This window comes from Malania oleifera, chromosome 3, assembly GCF_029873635.1.
Source record: "Malania oleifera isolate guangnan ecotype guangnan chromosome 3, ASM2987363v1, whole genome shotgun sequence".
NCBI classification, from domain to species: domain Eukaryota; kingdom Viridiplantae; phylum Streptophyta; class Magnoliopsida; order Santalales; family Ximeniaceae; genus Malania; species Malania oleifera.
Window position 1 is genome coordinate 7,350,202 of NC_080419.1, and position 23,578 is coordinate 7,373,779.

The following is a 23,578-nucleotide window of genomic DNA, read 5'->3' on the forward strand; positions in this document are numbered from 1 at the left end:
ATTTTTATTTATTTTTTTATTTTAGAATCACTCCACTAATATTCTATATCCCTTTTTGGGGTTATTACACTCCTAGTATAATAGATGAAATCTACACACTATCTGAGATATGTGGTTGCACTCTGATATGAAATAGCAACAACACCGTGCTCTATTGTCTGAATCTGACTAAATACTTCCTCAGGGTTTGATACTATTTAGTACTGATATATATAATTATCCTATTGTTTTTACCACATGATTTTGAAATAATCATAACATTTCTAAACTAATCTACATAATCTAAATATCTGACTGAATAACTGAATAACTGAGTGTTATGGTTCTGAAGTCATGACATTTTGAAAAATATTATAAATCATACTTTCTGAAAACTGTAATGAACTCATGTCATACAATTGAGTAATTAAAATCTCATGCTCTAAAATCCGCTTCTCCTAACATAATAATAATATTCTAGAAAAACTAAATAATACATTGTTTTATATATACATAATCTTCTGGTACACTTTCTAAAATTCCTAACATAGCGTATTTCCCTTATCTATCTGACCGTGAGACTGGCCTCCACTCAACACTCACACCCTCGGTGGACCAACCTCAAAAACCTGCATTTTACACATATAAATTCTCCAGTAAATCAATACACTCATATTTCCTGAGATTGCCTATTCATAATTTCTTGAATTGTAATTTACTTAGACTCCAGAACAGATACTTGTTGGGATCCTCAACCCATGACTATAAGGCCCCAAAACACCCTATTCCTGAAAATATGGCATCCCAAATTTATTCCACAACACACTAGTATATTCTCATAGAATACAAAATCTGGCCCCAAGTAATACTGGTAATACTGAAAATACTTAAAAATTTACTTACCCTAAATTTGGGATAATTTTCAAACTACTCAAATTGAATTTTCGCTCTAGTTAGGTTGTAGAAAATCTCCCTAGAATCACCGTGGTAGCTTCTGATCGTCGAACCAGGGAATATCGGAGCCAGAAATTTAGAGAGAAGTGAGAGGGTGTGTTTTCTAGAGAGAGAGAGTGAATAGGATCTAAAATTCTCGCGGGAAAAATAATTTTCAGCTTTATATAGAAAGCTGGTCCACGTGGCCTCGTCGACAGTCTCGTCAACGAACGCCTACTCCTTGTTGACGAGATTCAGGCTCTGAAAAATGCCTTCTCGGTAACTTCTCGTCGACAAGACACGCGCCCACATCGACAAGTCCCTTTAAAATTCTTTTTCCCTCTCTTTTTCTTTATTATTTAATTCTAATAATTATCTAGGTTATTACAAAACTACACCTCCCTAGTCTAATAACTCACCCTGTGTATCAAGGTCTTAACTCCCTATTGTCTCGAAACTCTTTCACTTGGCCTATCTCTGTTCCCTGAAAAGTTTAGATAATTTGGGTGAGACACATCTCAGTAAGACAGAATAAATTATTTACAATGTGTGGCAATATGAGTTCAGTTATATCAAAATATCATATCACATATCCCATATCTGTAGTACAACTGACCGGCCTATAACTCTGATCCGGACTCAAGGGGTACAACAACTCTACTATACAACTTAGTTGACTATCACGCCACACGCTCCACGAGTCCGTGTGATTGCACTAACACCACTAGCAACGGTACCATACTCAATATCACAACCCATCATTAGGGTTTCCATAACCATTCATCAGGGTTATCATTGCCACATATCCGCAATTATTTTGCGATATTAGCATTTCATCAATCATATTTCAATAATCTCATTGCAGCTTTCGCACTTTGCAATGTTCACATTTCCCCAATATTCACAATCAATATTCTCATTTCAATCATCACATTTCAATTTCCATATTGCATTTCATATTTCCTATATTCACACTTCAGTATACACATTTCAGAATTCACGTTTTCATTTTTACATTTCAATATTTTCATATCAATATACACAATTAATCTCATATCAGTATATCCCAATTCATCTCAATAAAAATGTTCTTATCATTTTCTGTGCACATTTCATCACCTCATAAAAGTATATATCATGTTTCACGTATTTTAACATTTCTCAAAATACCAATATCAGTAATTCATACATTCTTATTTTCATAGAAATCATTTCTATTCACATTAAATATCATATTTCATCATTTTCCATTAACATATCAATAATTCTTATTTCATTATTTTATCAAGAATTACCCATCATTATATTTTACATTTTTCAGTATATGTCATATGATACACAGTTTTCATCTAATACTCATAATATATTAATTTCACAGGGAAAAATATCATAACTTTATTTTCCACATATTCATTCAATCAATAATACCAAAAAACTGCTATAATTTATTCCCTCTACCTGACTTACTGAGAGTCTCGTTAAAACTTAGATCCTACGCCCCCGGTGCCCAAAACTTAAATCTTGCAATCCGCGTTTTTCTCAAATTAATTAACTCATTTATCAAAATAATACTCATATAACCTTCCCTAGATTCCATATATTTCAAATTAACATTTAAACTAATATTTAACACCCTTACCTGATTTCTTGAATTATGCCTGTAGGGTCCCAAAATTACACCTGCGGCGCTTACCCAAGCTCTAAATTCAATAACCCAAATTCAACTTCTGAATGATCAATATTCTAACATTTCTAAATCTACATTAATTAAATAATAACTAGCCTTTTAATAACTATCTTATCCTAATTTTGGGATTTTGCTTACGACGACCTCACAAGAAATCCGTTCCGCTAGAGTTGTAGAGAATTATTTCTAAATTCTTATGATAGTGTCCGATCGTCAATTAGGCTTAAGATTTAAGAGAAATTGAGGTAAGAGTGCGAATTTATCCCAATAGATATGCTTACGCCACTCCTATGACAAATCTGCTTCGATAGAAATATCAGTGATGGAGAATAGAGTCTAACGATATTTTTTAATTTTCGATCGAACGAAAATCAACTGAAAAATTGAAAAGAGAGAGAGAGAGGAACATGGCTGCTCACGAGGTCAGCAATGAGCCTCCCGGGTTCGATTCCGCCCCTGGGCTCCTGGTTTACCCTCCTCGTGGTGATGTGAGGCCGGATCCACGGGGCGTGGGATTAGTCACTGGCCGATGCGACGGACCGTAAAACGGACGTCGTTGATGGTAGGTGGATACCCGGACGTACCCAAAAAAAAATAATAATAATAATAATAATTAATTAATTTATTTAATTATTTAATTTAATTTAATTTAAATTTAAATTTTTTTAAAACTCACTACACCTAAATAAATCTCTTTTTGTTAATTTTCAGATTGACATAAATTATTTTGAAAAAGCCTTCCCTTCACCCAAAATTTTTTAAAAAATAATAAAGACAAAAAATTGTATATTAATTCCTAGTATGGGTGCCAATTAAAACAATATTTTTTTTTTACCAAGAGATATTTTGAGAAATTGCAATTAAATAAGGATTCATTTCCCTACTATCACATGAAAGATCAAGGCCCCAAAAAAAAATTTAATTAACAAAAGTGCAATGAGAAATTAAATTATTGTTAAATAAAACCCAAGAGAGGAAGATGAAATCTACAAAATCCACATCCACGCTTTCACCATCACCACGATACACACAGATGAACAACAAAACATTATTGTATGAAGCATTGATACATCGATCCATCAAAACCCTAATTAAGCAACTCCACGTACAATCTCACCCTCTGTACAAATTCACTGTCAGGCGATTCCACGGGGAATGGCGCCTCCGCTCGACACCGCCGGCCGCTTCGAACCCCACACGCCATACGACATCCTCGGCAGCACCACCGCCGGTCGACAATCACCGGAAACAGCGTACTCTGAATCGAAATTCCTTTAGGCCCCATCAAGATTGTGCCATTGAAGAGCTATGTCCCCAAGCCCGGCTTTCAGATCCCCCCATTGAAGCTCCCCAAACTCCACCACCCCCTCCGCCACCTTCACGTCCACCAACAGTAATGAGGGCGCCACCTCCAAAATTTCAACTACTAATAGAACATTTCCCTTCTCCATTCTCAAACTACCTGTCTTCCCTCTTCTAACACAGTACCCTAATTTCCCGCCCTCTTCTCTCACCCGCTCCGTAATGGTTTCCGGCGATGCCACCGACGTAAACCTCTTGTCCTTTTTGTTCACCGCCTCGAAAAGCCCGGATAGATCGAGCCCCGACGACAGCGAAATTATATCGAACGCGTTCAAAATTGAAGTGGGAAAATCTTTTTCTGTCACTAATTCGGAATCGTAAGTACTAATTTGAGAAAATTGCAGAGATTTCTTGAACCAGGGAGTGTTCATAAGCACCTCGATGCTCATTCTTGTTTGGGGATTTGGGTCGAGCAGTTGGTGGACGACCCAGCGAGCCGATTTTGACATCCATGCCGGAAACCGATAATCCCGGTGATGAATCTTCCGGTACATGTTCACGAGGTTGCTGTCGTCGAACGGGAGGTATCCGGCGAGGAAGACGAAGAGAATGACGCCGCAAGACCAAGCGTCGGCCTTGGCGCCGTCGTATCCTCGGCGGCAGACGACCTCCGGCGCCGCATAAGCCGGCGTCCCGCACGCCGTGTGCAGCAGGCCGTGTTGGAGCTGCTCCGGCAGGGCGGAGAGGCCAAAGTCTGAGACCTTGATGTTGTTGTTCTGGTCAAGGAGGAGGTTCTGGGGTTTGATGTCGCGGTGAGCGACGCCGTTTTGGTGGCAGTAGTGGAGGGCGGCGACGAGTTGCTGAAAGTATCGACGCGCCGCCGTCTCGGAGAGGCGGCCGCAGCGGCGGATCTTAGAGAAGACGTCGCCGCCTTCGGCGAGCTCCATGACCAGGTAGATCTTGGACTTGGTGGCCATGACTTCGCGGATTCCGAGAATATTGGAGTGTCGGAGACCGCGCATGGCGGCGACTTCGCGGAGAATGCGGGGTTCCATAGCGGCGTCAACGGTCTTGGACTTGTCAATGACTTTGATTGCGACGGAGCCGCCGTCGGCGATGGAGCGAGCTCTGTAGACCTTGGCGAAGCTGCCGCGGCCCAGGAGGCGACCCATCTGGTACCTACCCAGGAGGGTGGCGGTCCCGTCGCTGCCGTCAGCCGCCGTGGTGTTTGGCCCAGCGGCCTTCTTAGGGGCTGTCTGAGGATCCATGGGGCGTGGGTTGGGGCGGCGGCAACGCGGCCGCCGGTGACCCAGGTGGCGGCGAGCGTCGACCCCGCCGAGAGCACACAGAGAGGTTCTCTGGAACGGCGCTTTTGGTGGGTTATATATAGTAGAGGCGGGTGGGAGTGGTTTTCGGCACTTTCCACATTCAACACAATTTCCGAACAGTTCTGTTTGGCTGTCAATTTTTATTTTCAGTTTCCCATTTTACCCTCCGTTTCTTCCTCATTCGTAGGTGCACCGCAGACGCTGCTTGATATTTTTGGGCGTGAGCTGGGAGAGGGAGTTGGTAAAAGGTGCCAGTTCAAATCATTAATGCATTCGCGTTGCGACAGCAGAACTTACTTCTATTGGGAAAATCTCCTAACCATAGAAAATTTTTGTTAGAAACTCCTGATATTATAATTTTATTCTGAAAATATAACCTTCAATTTTATTCTGAAAATTTTTACATGTTCATTCAATTTTAAAAATGCATATTCTATTTTTATAACAAGTGAAGACACACGTAACGGTTAGTATTCATTAAAATATTTTTAGATTTCATTAGCAATGAAGTCCTATTTCTATTGTTACCAAGGTCTTAAATCTTGCCTTCGACTAAAATTTCAAAACACCAAAAGTAAGAAAAGATCGGCGAAAATTTCTCTTTCCACATCAATTTCAATTTTGATTTGAAAAATAATGGAAATTAACTTTTATTAAAATTTAGAAATGGTTATTGGATAATAATAATAATAATGTAAGTTGTAGGGCTAATATTTTATAAATCTAATATAATTTGTTATGTATGAGATGTAACAGTTGTAATATAATATATGTATCAAACATAATGTGTATTAAACATATCTGAATAATGTAAATCAAATTCATAAATTAATTAAATAATATTTATTATATAAATAAAGATAATTTAAACATAAATGGTTAAATAAAATGTTGTTGTGGATACCTAGGAATAATTCTTTTACATTTCAAAAGCCTTTGTAATAATTTTTTGTTTCCATACAATAAGTAAGATAAATTAAGTAAAATATTTCACTTTGCGTTTAAATATCACATTTGAATTTCAAGTAAATTTCTAAAAATTTTAAAATGGTTCACAAAAATTGTAAGATTTCAATGAATTTAGGATGATTTGTTAAACTTTCTATAAAAATTTATAGGACTGAATTTAATTGTCATCTTAATTTCGAGAGTGATGAAAAGCGAATATTTTAATTGATATTTTGACAATTTAATGAAAATTTAAGACCATAATAACCACCACTAAACAAAAAGTTGAAAAATGAGGTTATTGTGGGGAAGGCTTGGGGTTAGGGAGGGATAGGTAGGGGTAGGGGTAGGGGTAGGGGTAGGGTTAGGAGTAGTTTGCTATGCTGGTTCCCATTGGGCCATAAGTGGAAAGTCTCAATTCCAAAAAGGAGGATTGCCCACTCCATAGGCAAAAGAAATTCACCTATTTTAGGTTTGTCCATACGTTAAAGATTTCAAAAAAGTCAAAAATCTTCTTTGAGATTTACTAAAATGATAGAAACATTTTCTCAAAAAATTTATTTTTTTATAAAACACAAGAGAATATTTATGTCTTTTTAACAAAATATTTGGGGAGGTCTTTGAAATTCTTGAAATTTCAAGAAAGATTTCTAAAATTTTTGAAACTTTACCGAAAGTCATTGTCCTTTTACCAACCTTAAGAGAGGTTAGAGTCTTTTGCCTAATTTTTTATTTTACAAACTTATAACTATGAGTTCCTTAGGATTTGTTTGGTGTCGTTGTTGTTTCTTATTTTCAATTTCTATTTCTCCACAGCGAAAAACACATGTTGTAAAAAATGCATTGGTTTTTGTTATCACATTTTTGTTTATATTCATTTTTTCAACTATTTTTCAAAAAATAGAATTTATGATTTTAAGTTGTTTTATCAATCTATTGCCAAAAATTTTAATATCCATGAATAATTTTTTTGGATTAAATTATTCATTTATGCACTTTTAAATTAAAATCAAAACTAAATGATCACATAAATTTAAATATAATTAAAATAAAAATATACATAAATTTTTAAAATAATAATAATAAAGTCAATTACAAAATACTTTTACTATTTTTCAATTATCATGTCTAATAATTTTTTTTTTGTAAAATAAATTTTGAAAGTTGAACAATTAAGTAAAATAATTAATAAATTTTATTTTCATTATAATAATTTTTTTAATGTGTATTATTTGTAATTTTATTTTTTAATCATATTTTTATAATATTTTAATTTAAAGATGAAAATGAGCATTTTTTTAATTAGGTTTTTAATTTGTATTAATTTTATAAATATTAACCAAACAAATTGCTCGTTTCTAGTTTTTAATTTCTATTTTTAGTTTTTGATTTTTCGTTTCTCTAATTTTTGACAGTGATACTAAACGATCCCTTAATAACTATCAAATATAATATCAATCATTTTTTTAAAAAGAATTCATATTCTTTGTTTCAAAGCATAAATTTTGAGTTTTGAATTTAAATATATATAAATTTTGATAAAATATAATATAAAAACATATTAAATTTAATTTAAATCTATACAAGTAGAAATCCAAAACTCAAAATCCAAGTTCTGAACAACTATCTAGATATCTCTAAATTTTACCCAATATAATTTATATTGTAGACTCATATACTAAATAAAAAATAAGATAAACTTTAGATATTTATTAGTTCACATGAGATTCTATTTTGTTCCTATTTTAATAAAATAAAAACCTCATTTGTTGCAACATCAATATCTTTTTGCTTTATAAGGGCATTACTATGACACTCTTCCCAAGAAACCCATAAAAAAATCCATGCTAATGACTGAATTAAAATATTTAAATCACCCTCTTTGACCCTCAAACTGTTTTAAACCTTTGATTAATCTTCAGGTGTTGGTTTACAACTTGGACGCATTCAGTGCAATATATATATAATGTGATGTTGAGCCTCTGTGACCCATGGGAACATCAATACATTTTACATTTTTTATTTAAAATTATATGAGATCAAACATAAATTTTATATTATGAGTTGTTTAAATCTACACAAATGCTCATTGTATATATACCATGAACTATTCTACAAGCCTAATCTAGTTGACTCAAATGGTAAGAGTAATTTGTAACTTTGGTGACCTCAAGGTCACGTGTTCGATTCCTCTTTAAGAGTTTGTCCTAGTAAATTATCAAAGGTGCGTCAATGGGTAGTCACTGGATTTGGTGCCGCACCATATATAATGTCCAAAGTAGAGTGATGGTGGTTAGAGTCATTGGATTTAAAAAAAAAAACTTTTTTTGAAGAGAAGTGATGGATTCAACTTGACTTGAAATTTTAGGTGTGCATTCGTGACGACAAGGGTTTCAATTTGATCGCTTTGATCGTGATATTCTTCTTCAGATTTTATTTTCTTGTGAGACAATCTTTTATTAGTCTCAAGTTTTTGTTGATGAGATTGACTTGTGAGTATGATTGTTTATGATTTTTTTTATCTTACCTAGAGGATTTGGTTTGAACACGGGGTCTCATGATTTTTTCCTGATTTGAATTTTGTAAATTTTTGGTGTTCGGTTTTAGGATATTTTTTTACTTTACTATTTTTTTGATTATTTGTTAATTTATTTGGTGATTTAATTATTGCATTTGTGGATTAAATTATGGCATTGGAAATGGTGGATATATTTTTAACTCATTGTTCTATTTTATCCGTACAAGGTGGGAAAGGACATGTAAGTATTATACTATTCTTCTCGACACAAAGTCAAATGAAAAGATATATGCCAACCATAAAATAAGGTGGTTCAGACCTAAATCTCTTTGACAAAAGCTATGAAGCTACTTTGCCATTTATGAAATGGTAAATGAAAATGGTTCCGAAGCTCATATGAAAAAAATATATTATACAAAGTGGTGTTATGGATCTTAGAAGTATATGCATATGCATTGGGCAGTAATTGATGGTATAATTCATGTTTTCACATAATATTTTATTTTCATATTTATTTTAAATTCAAAAAGTTATTATCACTTTGAAAATTTTGTAGCATAAATCTAATGAAAATATTTTCATCAAATAGATACGTGATTTTCGAAAATAATTTTCTCGAAATATGTCATTTAAAGGAGCATCATCCCATAAACTAAACATACAATTAACTATGTATTTAGTACATAACAAGCCAACAAAATAGGATAAATTAAATTAAATTTATCGCTTAATATTTTCATATATTTTTATTTTATTCTAATATCACCATATTATATAGAGTAACACTAGTTCATGGGTCCATGTATCATAAAATAAAATACGATTAGAAGAGTTTTGCTACTCATTATAAGATAAATATCACAAGAAAATATATCGAAGAGAAATAATAAGGATCATTATGGATCTAATTTCAGTAAAGCTCTCTTTTGTCTCTCGTGATGTAAACATAGAGAAAATGATTAAGAATTTTTCTACAATACCATACCATCTAAAGTCTTGCCTACGATTCAATCTTCTTTTTTTTTCACTAAATGAGGACGACACTTTCATTTATTTATTAATATACACTCACTTTTGGAGGAGGAATACTGTGGTTACAAACTAAGCAAAATGGAGATTACAAAACAACCAATCAAATTAGGACAACAAAATTAAACATAACTGACAAAGAAAATAAAAATATAAACACAATAAAAATTAAATCAAAATACACCAAACAAAATTTTAGAGTTAAACTAACGACGAATGGAAACGAGACCCTACCTATCCTGATAAATCTAATTCTGATAAATCATTGTCTACTTTGTTTACTAATCTCACAATTTTATATTATAAAAGACAAATCATATAATTGAAATATGAATTAATTTTATAGAGTCAAAATTTTTAAAGTTTTTAAAAAAGGTGAGTACAAAATTTTCTAATACACATCGAATGTGGCACGGAGCCCTACCCCACTTTACCGGCGAGCAGAAAGTGACGGTGGGGAGCGTGTTGTACATGGTCCCGCTACTGTGCTCCTAGGGGGGGGCTCACGTGATGACACAGACGGCTGGGAATGGAGCCACGTGTCAAAGCCCTTACATCACACGGCACGCGGGATGAAGCTGAAGCAGATCCGTGACTAATTTTCACAGGGAAAATGATGGAGTGGCTTCCAAGTCAAAATTTAATAGGGTACCATGTTTAACTCTTTCCTCCTTTGGCCCCACTGCATTCCGTACCTCTTAGTTACGTAGTGATGTATAACTCAGTGACTATACATGCATGGTTTGATTTTTGTCACATCTAAGAATAAGAGAATAATTTGAAATAAGTAATGTGAAGGTTAGAGATTTTAACTCCGTATTTTTTTTTAATGGTTCACAACTCCTATTTAAGTAAGTTCTTTAAACTCATTCAGATAGTATCAAATATGAGGATTAAAATATTATCTATCATTGACCCATTTATGGGTGAGTATTGGATCGGTTCGGTGAATTAGGTTAATTAACTGAGCTAATTAAAAATTTTTTATTAAAAAAAACTAAATAACCGAACCGACCGAAATTTCATACTTAACCGAACTCAAAATTGACCGAATTGAATTTTAGTTAAATCGGTTAAAATCAATTAATCGATTTAATATTTTAATATATATATAATATAAAATATATTTTATTATAATATATATAATTATTTATTATTAATTTATACTATTAAGTTAATTCGGTTAACCGAATTAGCGAAACCCAAAAACCAAACCGAAAATCGAAAGCCGAAATTCAATGAAAATGAAAACCAAACCGAACCAAATAAATTTTTTAATCAAATCGAACCAATCGAATTTACTCGGTTAATTCGGTTTTAACCAAATTATGCTCACCTGTAGGCCCATTAATGCATCCTCAATAATCCATAGACTAATCATGAATCTAGAACCTCACGGTCACCAAGGATTAATCTTGTGTTTGGTATATTAGAATATGTTAGTGTAATAAATTGAGAGTGAAATGGAATAAAAAACTATATGACAAATTTGTAAAATTGTAAACACCGATTTCATTATATTTTATTTCATTCCATTTTTATGTACCAAACAAGTTGCAAATGTGATATTTTTACGTGGTAAAATCTTAACACATAAAATACCGGTGCTATGCATCAATAAACAACAAAGGAGCTAGGACCACTTGAGAAAAGCAGACTAGTCACGAAGAAATTATTAGGTGAGACTTTTTTTTTTTTTCAAGCCAATAAGAGAGACCTAAACTAAGCTTGTGTTACGCAACAAAGGTAACTATTTCTCATTCCGTTTTCCTTTTCATCCCTATTAACCTAGTTTTTTTGAGACCTCTAACATATATGGAAGTCTCAAATTTTAACCTATCATATGCCACACAAGAAACATTAGGTCATTTTTTTTTTAAATTATTCATATTTTAAGCAGTTAATTATATATTGCAGAATCGTTCGCGGCTGAGAAGCGAATGGTAATGCTGGGTAATTTTCTGAATTATCACCATTTTATTTCTAATGAAAATAAGGGCGGTAAATTGTGGTTATTTTGGAAGGATATAAATGCCTTTGAGGTTATTTCAATCACAATTCAGAAGATTTCCGGGTGGTTTTTTAAGGACGGACAAAGAATTTTGGTGAGTTTTGTCTATGCCAAATGTTCTTATGTTGAAAGAAGAGAGTTATGGCGGCAACTGGAGGAGTGCCAATCAGATTTTCCTTGGTTGGTCCTAGGTGATTTTAATGTTATTCGATTTGATACCAAAAGAATTGGTGGAAATCCAAGACCACTGTTACCTATGATGGAATTTAATGACTGCTTACCTCATTGTGGTCTCTTCGATTTATCAAACACAGACTCACGAATGTCGTGGTGCAATGGCCATGAAGGAGTGGCTCGTAGTTGGGCTAAGGTTGATCGTGTTCTTATTAATAATGGTTTTTCCAACCTATATGGTTCGACTCAATTAAAATATTTGAGTCAGAAATCCTCAGATCATAGCCCTATGGTGGTGTATACAAATGCCTCTTTCTCTCGGTATGACCCTACACTATTTCGGTTTTGGAATATGTAGAGTTCGCATGATATGTTTTTGTCATGCGTTAAAGATGCCTAGATCGGGAATGACTCGGCCTCAGGTCTTTGAAACTTGTTATTCGCCTTAAGATAACTAAAGTTGCATTATGTGCATGGAATAAAAATGTCTTTGGGAGAGTGGGAGAAAATTTAAAAGCTCTTGAGGAAAGGATGGAATATCTAGAAAATCAACTGCAAGCAGGTTTTTCTGAGGACGTCAAAGCTGATTACTTGACTACTAAGTTGGAGATTCAGGTGTGGGAGAAGAAGGAAGCATCTTATTTAGGACAAATTGCGAAAAAAAAAAATTGGTTGATTGAGAGGGATCAAAACTCTAAATTCGTCCATTCAATTATCAATCAGAAGCAGAATAAGAGTCGTATAGACCGTACGGTTCTGAACGACGGGAGGATTTTGGAGGGTGCAGAAGCAATTCATAATGAAGTAGTTGGTTTTTTCCAAAATTTTCTTTCAGAGTCTTTAGCGGTTGAACCATGCGATCTCTCCGAGTTAATTCAAAGGCAAATTTCAGATGTTGATAATAATTTCCTCTACGCCAAACCGACAAAAGAAGAAGTTAAAAGAGCGGTGTTCTCTATTCCCAAAGAAAACAGTTTAGGACCGGATGGATTTGGCTCTGAACTTTATAAATCTTATTGAGACATTGTAAAAGAAGATCTCTTGGATGCGGTAATGGATTTTTTTCAGGGCACTAAGCTTTCCAATTTTTTTTCCTCTTCGTTTATTGTTTTAATTCCGAAGGTGGATAATCCTTCTAACTTTGATAAATTCCAGCCTATTAGTTTATGTTCTGTGGCTTATAAAATTCTTTCCAAGATTATTATTTTCAGACTAACCGAGGTTGTTGATAAGTTGGTCTCGCATGAACAAGGCGCGTTTATTCCTAGGCATAGTATTTTTGAAATATTACACTTGCTCAAGAAATAGTTCTGTTTTTGCACAAAAAAATAGTTGGCGGCAATGTGATGGTAAAACTCGATATGACTAAGGCTTATGATAGAGTGAATTGGAATTTTCTTCTGGAAGTTCTTAAGGCTTTGGTTTCTCTGAGAGATTTTGCAAGCTCATAAAAAATTGTGTGGAGTCCCCTTGGTTTTCTATTTTGATAAACGAAACCTTTAAAGGGTTTTTTAATCTACGAGAGACTTGCGGCAGGGGATCCACTCTCTCCTTATTTATTCATCATAATGGAGGAGGTTTTGACAAGGTTGCTTCGGAAAAACTATGAGATTGGTCGGATTGGTCAATTTAATCATCCGATTAGGGCCCCATTGGTTTTGCATTTGTTATATACATTCTTATTTTTGCAAATGGTGGGATGAGGTCTATTAGAAATTTAGTTTATGCTCTGGAAATGTATAAGAAGTGGTTGGGTCAAAAAATCAATAAGACAAAGTTAGTGTTATTCCTTTCGAAATATATCACTCCTGCTTGGAAGCATAGTTTATTGAGAATCACGGGTTTCATTAAAGGTAAATTCCTAGTTACATATTTGGGTGTGCCTCTGGTGTCTGGAAAATTGTCTTCCAGGATAGTGGAGCCTCTTGTGGAGAAGATTAGAAAGAAAATTATAGGGTGGAAATCTAAGTTGCTCTCGCAAGGTTGAAGATTGATTTTATTAAGACATGTGTTGTCTAGCATGCCTATTCATTTGATGTCTGTTATTAAGGTTTCGCAAGTCACATATTCTCACATTAACTCTTTTCTTTCTAATTTTTTATGGGGAGAGGTGAAAGATAAAAGGAAGATTCATTGGCGCTCTTGGGGGAAAATTTGTAAACCTACCTCAGAAGAGGGTCTAGGCCTAAGAGATCTTAAGGAAGTTTGGAAATCTATTCTAATGAAATTTTCCTTCAGGTTGCTTACTTCTAACAATTTGTGGGCAGGTTTTTTCAGGACTAAATATTGTAGAAATGATCATTTATTAATAAGGAATGAGAGACCAAATGACTTTCGATTCTGAAAATCAATTATGACCACCATTCCAAAAGTTATGGATAATGTTAAAACTTTGGTGAGAGGTAGGAACTCTTCTTTTTGGTTCGACAGGTGGCTGTCATCAGACCCATTATCTGTAAGCACTAAAGATATTTTGAACAAGAAACTGTGTATTAAGGATTGCTGGCTAAATAATAATTGGAACTTTGATTTAGTACTGGAATTGGTTGGTGCCGATAAAACAAGGGAAATTTTGCACCAGGTACCGGCGGGTAAAAGTGGGCAGGATATTTTGGTCTGGAAGCCTGCCCCTAACGGTAATTTTTCTACAAAAACAGTTTGAGAGGCAGTGAGGAGTAGAAGTGACAATTTTGTATGGAATGACTGGTTTTGACATTCTTTATTGCCTAGAAGAATCTCAATGTGTTTATGGAGAGCTTGGTTTAGTTGCTTGCCTGTAGATGATAGAATTCAGGTCAAAGGAATATCGATAACTTCAGCTTGTGATTGCGGCGTTCATAGAAGTCAGGAAAACATTGATCATATTCTTTCTTTAGGTGAGGTGGCTTCAGAGTTTGGCGTCGGGTTAGTGTGGCGTTGGGGATTCCTTTCCAAAGATCCCTTCCTTGGAAAAACAAAATGGCAAATTGGTTCCACTATGCTAAAAAATTGTCTATTAAAGGTATTCTAATCAGGCTGATTCCGTGTTTGATTACGTGGTGTCTCTGGAATCGAAGATGTAAAGCAAGAATGGAAGGAGTTTATCAAAGTGCAAATCAGATATGGAAAAGTGTTCGATTCTGGGTTAGTTTTATTGCTGAGAGCAACAATTCTTTTCAAAAATTGAAAGAGTAGGACATTAAGATTTTGAATGAGTTTCAAATTAAGCATCAGGGAGTTTGCGACAGGCCTGGAAAAATTATTTCGTGGGTTAAACCTCCAATAGGGTAGATAAAACTTAATTGTGATGAGAGTTGTAAAGGCAATCCGGGTACTTTAGGAGGTGGAGGAATTATTCAAAATTGTCATGGCATGGTAAAAACAGTTTTTTCAAGTTATTTTGGCAATGGTACGAATAATAGTGCTGAATTAAAAGCAATCAGGAGATGAATTCGTTTGTGCAAACGTTTGCATTATTTTAATGTGATTATTAAAAGTGACTCACGAATTGTAGTTGATTGGCTACGGAAAGGTAGATGTACTTTGTGGTATCTTTGGAAATTTTGGGAGGAACTCGTGGTGGAGTTAGAAGAAGTGAACACTAGGGTGATGCATCAATATAGGGAAGATAATAGTGCGACTGATTTTCTTGCTAAAGAAGGAGAAATGAGAAACAATGTAATCTACGAAGAACAACACTTTCTACCACGTTATCTGAAAAAGTATTCTTCAGATGGATAGGTGATGTATCGTTTTCGTTCGTCATTAGTTCATCTCTAGAGTTTTGTTTGGTGCATTTTGTTTTAAGTTTGGTTGTGTTTATGTTTTTTTATCTTCTTTGTTAATTATGTTTTAGTTTTGTTGTCCTAATTTGGTTGGTTGTTGGTGTTGTTTTATCTTGTAACCATGGTATTCCTCCGCCAAAAGTGAGGGTATATTAATAAATAAATGGAGGTGCCGCCCTCTTTTAGCTATAAAAAAAAAACAGTTAATTATATACTAAATTTTTTAGATGATTTTTAATTAATAATTACCATTTTAAGTTAATTTTTTTTTTCTCAAAATCATCCAAAACCTAAGTATATGAATTACTATATAAAATTGTGATGTAGTTATACAACCTTACCTAAATAAGCTTTCTCCATTTTTGCCATTAGTTTGATGGGTTTAGCCTAGCTAACTATTCTACTCTACATGTAGGCTCATTCAATTGAATTTAAATATTTTTACATCTCCTCAATCCCTACTATTTTCAACTTTAATTTAATAGTTTGCATCTCCAGATTGATCAATGGTTGTTAGTAATCTTGTTTTAAGATGAAAAGAAGTATGGGATGAGATGTGCCACCTAACTTTCATTATGTGGTCAAGTTTAATGTAGTTTTTAAAGAACCAAAAATACATGTTTAGATAAGGAGAATAATTTTTATGTTTTTATTTTTAGTTTTTTTTAAAAATTATGAAGTTCAGCCAGGCTAGCTTAAGTGGTAAGAGTGACTTGTGATTTTGGTGGCCCCAAGACCAAGAATTCAATTATCCCTTGAGACATTATGCTGATGAATTATTAGGGGTGCGTCAATGGACGAGCGACTTTCACCTTCTGGGTTTAGTATCGCACCATAGTACCAAAGTAACATGATGGTGGTTGGAGTTTTCGGATTGTTAATAAAAAATAATAAAAATGCTAACTTATATTTTAATTTTTTAAAATTTGTATTAAAAAAATAGAAAATGGAGACTTTGTTTACTTATGGAATTTACCACAAGTAAATGCTTACTTTTTTATTTTTATTTTTATTTTTTCATTTCTTATATAAATGTTATAGAATTGAAGATAAGCTAACTTGTTTTTTAAAATAATTCTTTGAAAAAATTAAGTAAAAAATAAGAAATATTTTCTAAATGATTTCTAAAAATCTCCTTTTGCAGTCCCTACCTTAAATGTTTCACTGTTTCTTTACTATATTTTTTTAACTTGTAGAATTAACCAATGATTTTCAGGAGACTTCATTGAATCTTTAAAATTCTTATGTTTGGTTCCCTTTTTATGAATGAAAGTCCTAATTTTTTAGGTGTTAGGACCGGAGGAGCCTATGGGTGGGCTTGATACACATGGGTGAACACCAACTTGACCCAAAAGTTTAAGTCTATTGGGTCTTGGGCCCAACCATGTATATAAGCACCCATCATCCACTCTAATTTTTCAATGTGGGACAAGCTTACAAGTGGAATCTTCAACAATCTCCTTCTCACTTGTGAGTTCTAACTGCTCCCCCTTGAACGGAAACCATCTCCCTTATGGGAGTAAATCCAATTCCCCAACAATTGTTTTGCAGAAACCGCCATAGGAGACGCTAAAGAGGTGCAAAGGTCACAAGCTTGCCAAGGTGGAGAATTGTTAGAGTGTCAAGCATGAATATGAGCCGTCCATTTGATTAGAGATCCAATGGCTGCTGTACATTTTCAGTTTTACGAGCATTTTTGTAATTTATTTGTAAATTAGAAATAGCAGGGCAATGAGTTTCTTTTCAGCAGAACAGATCTTGGCTTCACCTGCAAGAGCGAGAGCAACAACCCGAGAGAGAGCCTTCAGTTGCGCGAGAGAGAGGGGTTTCTTTAACGGCCACAAGAGAGAGGGTCTCTTTAACATGTAGGGTTCCTTGCAACCAACGCTGGTTCGCACCTGGGTAAGCTGAGATAGGGAGGACAAATCTAGGTTTTGGGAGGGGTTCTTTTAGGGAAATCAGGGAGGAAGATAGGAAGAAGCCTAGAGTTCTTTGCAGGTGCGAGGAGGGGTTTTCTTAGGTCGTTCTTGAGCTTATTTTTGGAGGAGATCAGTAAGTCCAAAGAGTTAGATTTGTGTATGTATATTTATTTCCACCGTTTTTAATGAAGCATCTCCAAAGGTGAGTTCCTGCTGTGGATGTAGGCCAATTTTTTGGCCGAACCACGTAAATGCGTTCTTGTGGTTTTGTGATTTTGCATGTTTATATTTTTCTAATATTATTGTGGCTTTGCTGAATATTGTTTGGTGAATAAATATTTTCTTGATCAGGCTTGGCACACACGCACACGTTGAAATAAGCAGGTTTTAGTTTAGATGTGGTTGTGATTGCTGTAGAAATAAAATCAAATGTGTATTGTGGTTTATGAACACTGCCAAGAAGATTTGGATCTCTAATCAAATGGATGGCTCAGATTCATGCTTGACACTCCAAAAATTCTCCACCTTGGCAAGCTTGTGACCCTTGCACCTCTTTAGCATCTCCTATGGCGGTTCCTCCTTAGTTCCAATCGCTCCCTCTTGAACGGAAACCATCTCCCTTATAGGAGTAAGCCCAATTCCCTAACAATTGCTCAAGTGAGCCTTACCACTGGTGCCTTACGTGTCTCAGATTGTATTTCACGTGCCTCCGAACCAATCCTACCTCCCATGTCTTGACCCTATTCGAATCCATCCCAGGACTAGATGATCCTTATTGGCCTCGGTCAAACACTTGGTCCTCCAACTGTTAGCACGTCAGGAGAATTAGCTTCACGTCTTGACTTTTATGATGTCGCTGGCCCAGAGTTACGAACCGTCGGCTCTGATACCACTTGTCTTGGTGATTGTTTCAGCCTATATAAAGATTTATTTAATAAACATACATGATTTTTATTCAATTCTGTATCAAAACCCTTAGGAGGTTGCATATAAACTGTTTCTTCTAAAGTACCTTGCAAGAAAGCAATTTTAACATCAAGTTGTTCCAAATGCAAGTCATGTATAGCAACAAAAGATAATAGAATTCTAATTGAACTATGCCTCACAACAGGGGAAAATATTTCATTATAATCTACCCCCTTTGTGTAAATCCCTTGGCCACTAACCTAGCTTTATACCTAGGTGGTTCAACTCCAGGGATTCCCTTTTTCCTCTTAAAGATCCACTTGGATCCTATGAGTTTCTGTTTTTCTGGTTTAGGTACCATCACCTATGTCTTATTCTTGTTTAGAGACTCCATTTCTTCTTGCATTACAAGAATCCATTTTTCAACCTCTTTACTATCCATGGTCTCTCTAAAAGTCCTAGGCTCCACCTCAATTTCTATTTCAGCAACAGAAAGAGCAAAAGCTGTCATATTAACTTTCTCATACCTTTGAGGAGTTCTTATGACCCTCATCTCCCTATCTCGTGCTAGAAGGTAGGTTTTACTTTATTCAGAGGTTTCTGTTTCTAAGTTTTACTCCTCAAAATCTGCAACATCTTTTTCTAAATGGCTATGAGAAGTGGAGGGTTGCTCCACCTCAAGCTACAAGTCACTAGTATCAAAGTGCCTAATAATTTCATCTGAATTTTATGGTTTTCCCCCCATTTTAGTTTTATTAAAAACCGCATCCCTGCTAATAATACATTTTTGTTTTCCAGGTTCTGTAACCCAGAGCTTATAGCCTTTAACCCCCTCTAAGTATCCCATAAAAATGCATTTAATAGTCCTAGGCTCTAATTTATCAGTTCTAATGTGGGCATAGGCTATGCACCCAAAAACTTTTGAACCTTGATAATTAGCAGGCTTACCCGACTAGATTTCTTAAGGGGTTTTAAAGTTTAGAGCTGAGAAAGGACACTTATTAATAAGGTATACAACAGTGGTTACCGCCTCTGCCCAAAAGGTTTTGGGCAGACCTGAATTGGCTAACATGCATCTTACCCTTTCAAGAATAGTCTTATTCATCATTTCAGCTAATCCATTATGTTGGGGAGTATTTCTAACAGTCCTATGTCTAGTTATGCTCTCAGTTTTACAAAATTCAGAAAATTCATTTGACAAGTATTCCAATCCATTGTCTATTCTCATTGTTTTAACTTTTCTGTCAACTTGAGTTTCAACTAAGTTTTTCCATTCTTTAAACTTTTCAAAAGTATCAATTTTATGTTTTAGAATATAAACCCATACTTTCCTAGAAAAGTCATTTATAATTGACAGAAAAATACCTAGAACCACCATGAGAACTAACCGTAGAAGACCCCTATAAATCTGAATGTATCTAATCAAGAGTCTGTTTTGTGGTGTGAGTCGACTTCTTAAAGCTAACCCTAACAGACTTAGCCAAGACACACTACCCCTATAAATCTGAATGTATCTAATCAAGAGTCTGTTTTGTGGTGTGAGTCGACTTCTTAAAGCTAACCCTAACAGACTTAGCCAAGACACACTCCTCACAAAATGACAATTCCTCAAGTTTCCTATCCCCAAGCAGCCCCTATTTCTCTAGCTCCTTTAGGCCCTGTTGGCTAACATGTCCCAACCTCTTATGCCATAAGGAAACTTGATTTTCTACCCTTTGATTGATAGGTGAAGCCTCACCAATCATTGTCTTTCGTACCAAGGTGTACAACCCATTCTTTAGCACCCCTTTCATCACTACAAGTGAACCTCTACATACTCTTAGGTTATTTCCTTCAGACTTAAACGTGTACCCTGTCTTATCTAAGCTACCAAGAGAAATCAAGTTTCTCTTCAACTCAGGTATGTACCTCACTTCTTTTAGCACTCTTTCAATCCCATCATGCATTAGAAGCCTCACTATCCTAATACCCTATATTTTACATGACTTATTGTTTCCTAGGATAACATGACCTCCTTCTAAGCATGTAAAGGACTCCAACCAATTTTTCATTGGACACATGTGGAAGAAACATCCTAAATCTAATATCCATTATTTTCCCAAATCTTTCTTAGAGAAGTTCAACACTTCTGCACTATCATACCCATCTAAAACTATAGCTGCCTTACCCTTTGACTCAGAGGTGGCAGCATTGGCAACCTTTTTCCTTTTAGGGCAGACCCTCTTAAAATGCCCTTCCTTGTGATAGGCAAAACACTTTAGTGCTTTGCTTTTAGACTTTGACATAGACTTCTTGCCTTTTCCTTTCTTATCCCTCTTTTCAAACCTACCTCTCACATTTAACCCTTCCCCTGACCTTGATTTAGACTCAAATTTAGTGTGCAATTCCCTAGAGTGCAAAACTACTTGCACATCTTCTAAAGTCAGCCTCTCTCTCCCATACATCATAGTTTCTTTAAGATTTTCATATGTGAAATCAAGATAACTCAATAAAAGAATTGTCTGGTCTTCTTCATCTATACTAATATCAATATTAGCAAGATCCAAAAGAATTTTATTAAATTCATCTAAATGTTCATCAATAGATGTTTCAAGGATCATTCTAAAGGTATAGAGTCTAGTCTTCTTATGGAGTATGTTTGCTAGGGATATTGTTATGTACAAACTTTCTAGTTTTGACCAAACTCCAGTTGCCATATCCTCATTGACAACTTCCCCAAGTACTTTGTCTCCTAGGGACAAGATAATGGCACTATGTGCTTTCTAGAGGATTTCGGGCTTCACTTTATCGGTGGAGGGTAAACTTGGTTTTCCCTCTTGTGAAGTGGAAACCCCCTTCTTATCTCCAAGAAGGGCCTCCTCAAGCCCCTGCTGTACCAAGATGGCACGCATCTTACTCCTCCATAAACCAAAGTCATTCTTTCCAGTGAATTTTTCTATCTCTAACTTAGCGGTCCCCATCACATAGCCAAGCTCTGATACCACTTGTTGTGTGAATAACCTGATTGCTTATTCTAATTTACAGATTTTAATCAATTATAAATCTTCTTGACAGTGTTCATAAACCACAATACAAATCTGATTTTATTTCTGCAGCAATCACAACCACACCTAAACTAAAACTTGCTTATTTCAACGTGTGCGTGTGTGCCAAGCCTGATCAAGAAAATATTTATTCACCAAACACTTTTTATGAATGAAATTCCTAATTTTTGAGGAATGATATCTTCATAATAGAATGTAATTTATATTTTGTAGGTCCAAAAATGAGTAATGTTAAAATAATAAAAGAAGAAAGAAATGACTCACACATGTATGAATTGCATATTTATAATTTGTGTTGAGAGGTAGTTATGGGAAAAATTAATATTTAATAATTATCCATTAAATAAAATTTATGTTTTCAACGAAAATTTATAAAAAAAAGTAAGAGGAATGAAAAAAAAAAGATAAATTAAAAAATACCATCTCAACTTAAAAAATACAATCTCAACTAATAGTTTAGACTCTTATCATTATTGTTGTCGTCATGGACAAAGAAAAAGAATATTCTATATATAAAAGAAAATTATAATTTTTTTATAATTATTAAAAAATAAATGAAAATTTGAATTAATCTTTTTAAAATATATATAGCAGTTTATAATCTTATTTTTTTTGTTTTTGTTTTTGGTAGTGTGGTTTTAATGGGTTGAGTATTTTTTAATATTTCATTTTATATATTATTGAATTTTGAGCTAAAAACACTGCGCACACACTCTTTGCTTTGTTTTTTATTTTTGTGAAGTGCCACTTGCCCAACTTAAAAAATATTTTGAGAATACATAATTATTTTATTATTAGTCTTAGAAAAAAATACAAAATAAATATACCTCACATGATTATCTCAATAATAATATTATATGATCCTAATTTTAAAATCAAATTTGAGAATTTATATTTCTAGAAGTATTATCTTTAAAGTGTAAGATTTTTAAATATTGTGAAACGTACGACAATTATGATAAATAGTATGGAAAACAAAGAGATAGATAAAGCAACAAAACACATAGATTTAACGTGATTCGACAGTATGCCTACATTCACAGGAGCGAATGGCGGCTGAATTTCACTATGTCGAAAGTAGGATTACATCATATTTATTTATACTAACCCTAACTGTACAGAAGTATTAGAAAAATTCATAAAATACCCCTATGGATGCCGAAAATGAAGTGGAACGAAATTGTTGTGAAACGTGTGACAATTATGATGAATAGTATGAAAAATAAAGAGATAGATAAAAACAACAAAAACATGCTGGTTTAACATGATTTGACATTATGCCTATATCCACAAGAGCGAACGATAACTAAATTTCACTATGTCGAAAGTAGGGTTATATCATTTGTATTTATACTAACCCTAGTTGTACGGAGGTATTAGAAAAATTCCTCAAATACCCTTGTTCCGTACCGCCCCCACACTCCCAACCCATTAATCGTCCCAGCAAATAAAACAATAAATTACAAGTCCAAAAGGCAGAAGTCATCATTCTGCTCTGCTCCACTTTTGACATCAGCTTGTTTTCTTTATACACGTGTTACATTCGATATGAGTCACATACTACAACATTAAAAATATGAACCGTTCTATATATAAAAAAAACGTTTTGGACATATTAAATCAAAGAATAAATGAAATGATGGCCAAATCTTATGCGATTGCTTATGTATTGAAAATTTTCTTCTGTGAAAAAATGAATGGTTCTCAACTTATGACTATAAAAAATGGAGAGAAAGTATTGATTGTCTTGCAAGTTGCTAAATAGTGTGAAATTATGGAGACAACCTCTTTTGAAAATCATAGTAGCCCTAGCTAATCAATTTAATTTGCAAGAGTCCAACAATATATAATAATCATCTCTCAACTTCCAAGTGATTTATTAGGTGGGGATCCTGCATTGTTTCTTTTCACAAATTCATTGGACCCTTTTTTAGCAACCAGAGAAAAGATCCCAAGCTGTGAATTTTAAAACACATACATACATATATATATATATATATATATATATATATATATATATATATATATATATGATT

At 34.4% G+C, this 23,578-nt stretch overlaps 1 protein-coding gene across 1 annotated transcript; it reads right to left on the bottom strand.

Annotated features, from left to right (window-relative positions):
* Positions 1-3,521: 3,521 nt before the first annotated feature.
* LOC131152390 (CBL-interacting serine/threonine-protein kinase 7) lies at positions 3,522-5,321 on the bottom strand. Its single transcript, XM_058104245.1, has one exon. It carries the CDS (start codon positions 5,167-5,169, stop codon positions 3,874-3,876), a length of 1,296 nt encoding a protein of 431 aa, XP_057960228.1. The 5' UTR covers positions 5,170-5,321; the 3' UTR covers positions 3,522-3,873.
* Between the last annotated feature and the right edge of the window lie 18,257 nt (positions 5,322-23,578).

Excerpts from the sequence above, each read along its gene's own strand:
- LOC131152390 (XM_058104245.1), bottom strand. The coding sequence starts at position 5,169 with ATGGATCCTCAGACAGCCCCTAAGAAGGCCGCTGGGCCAAACACCACG.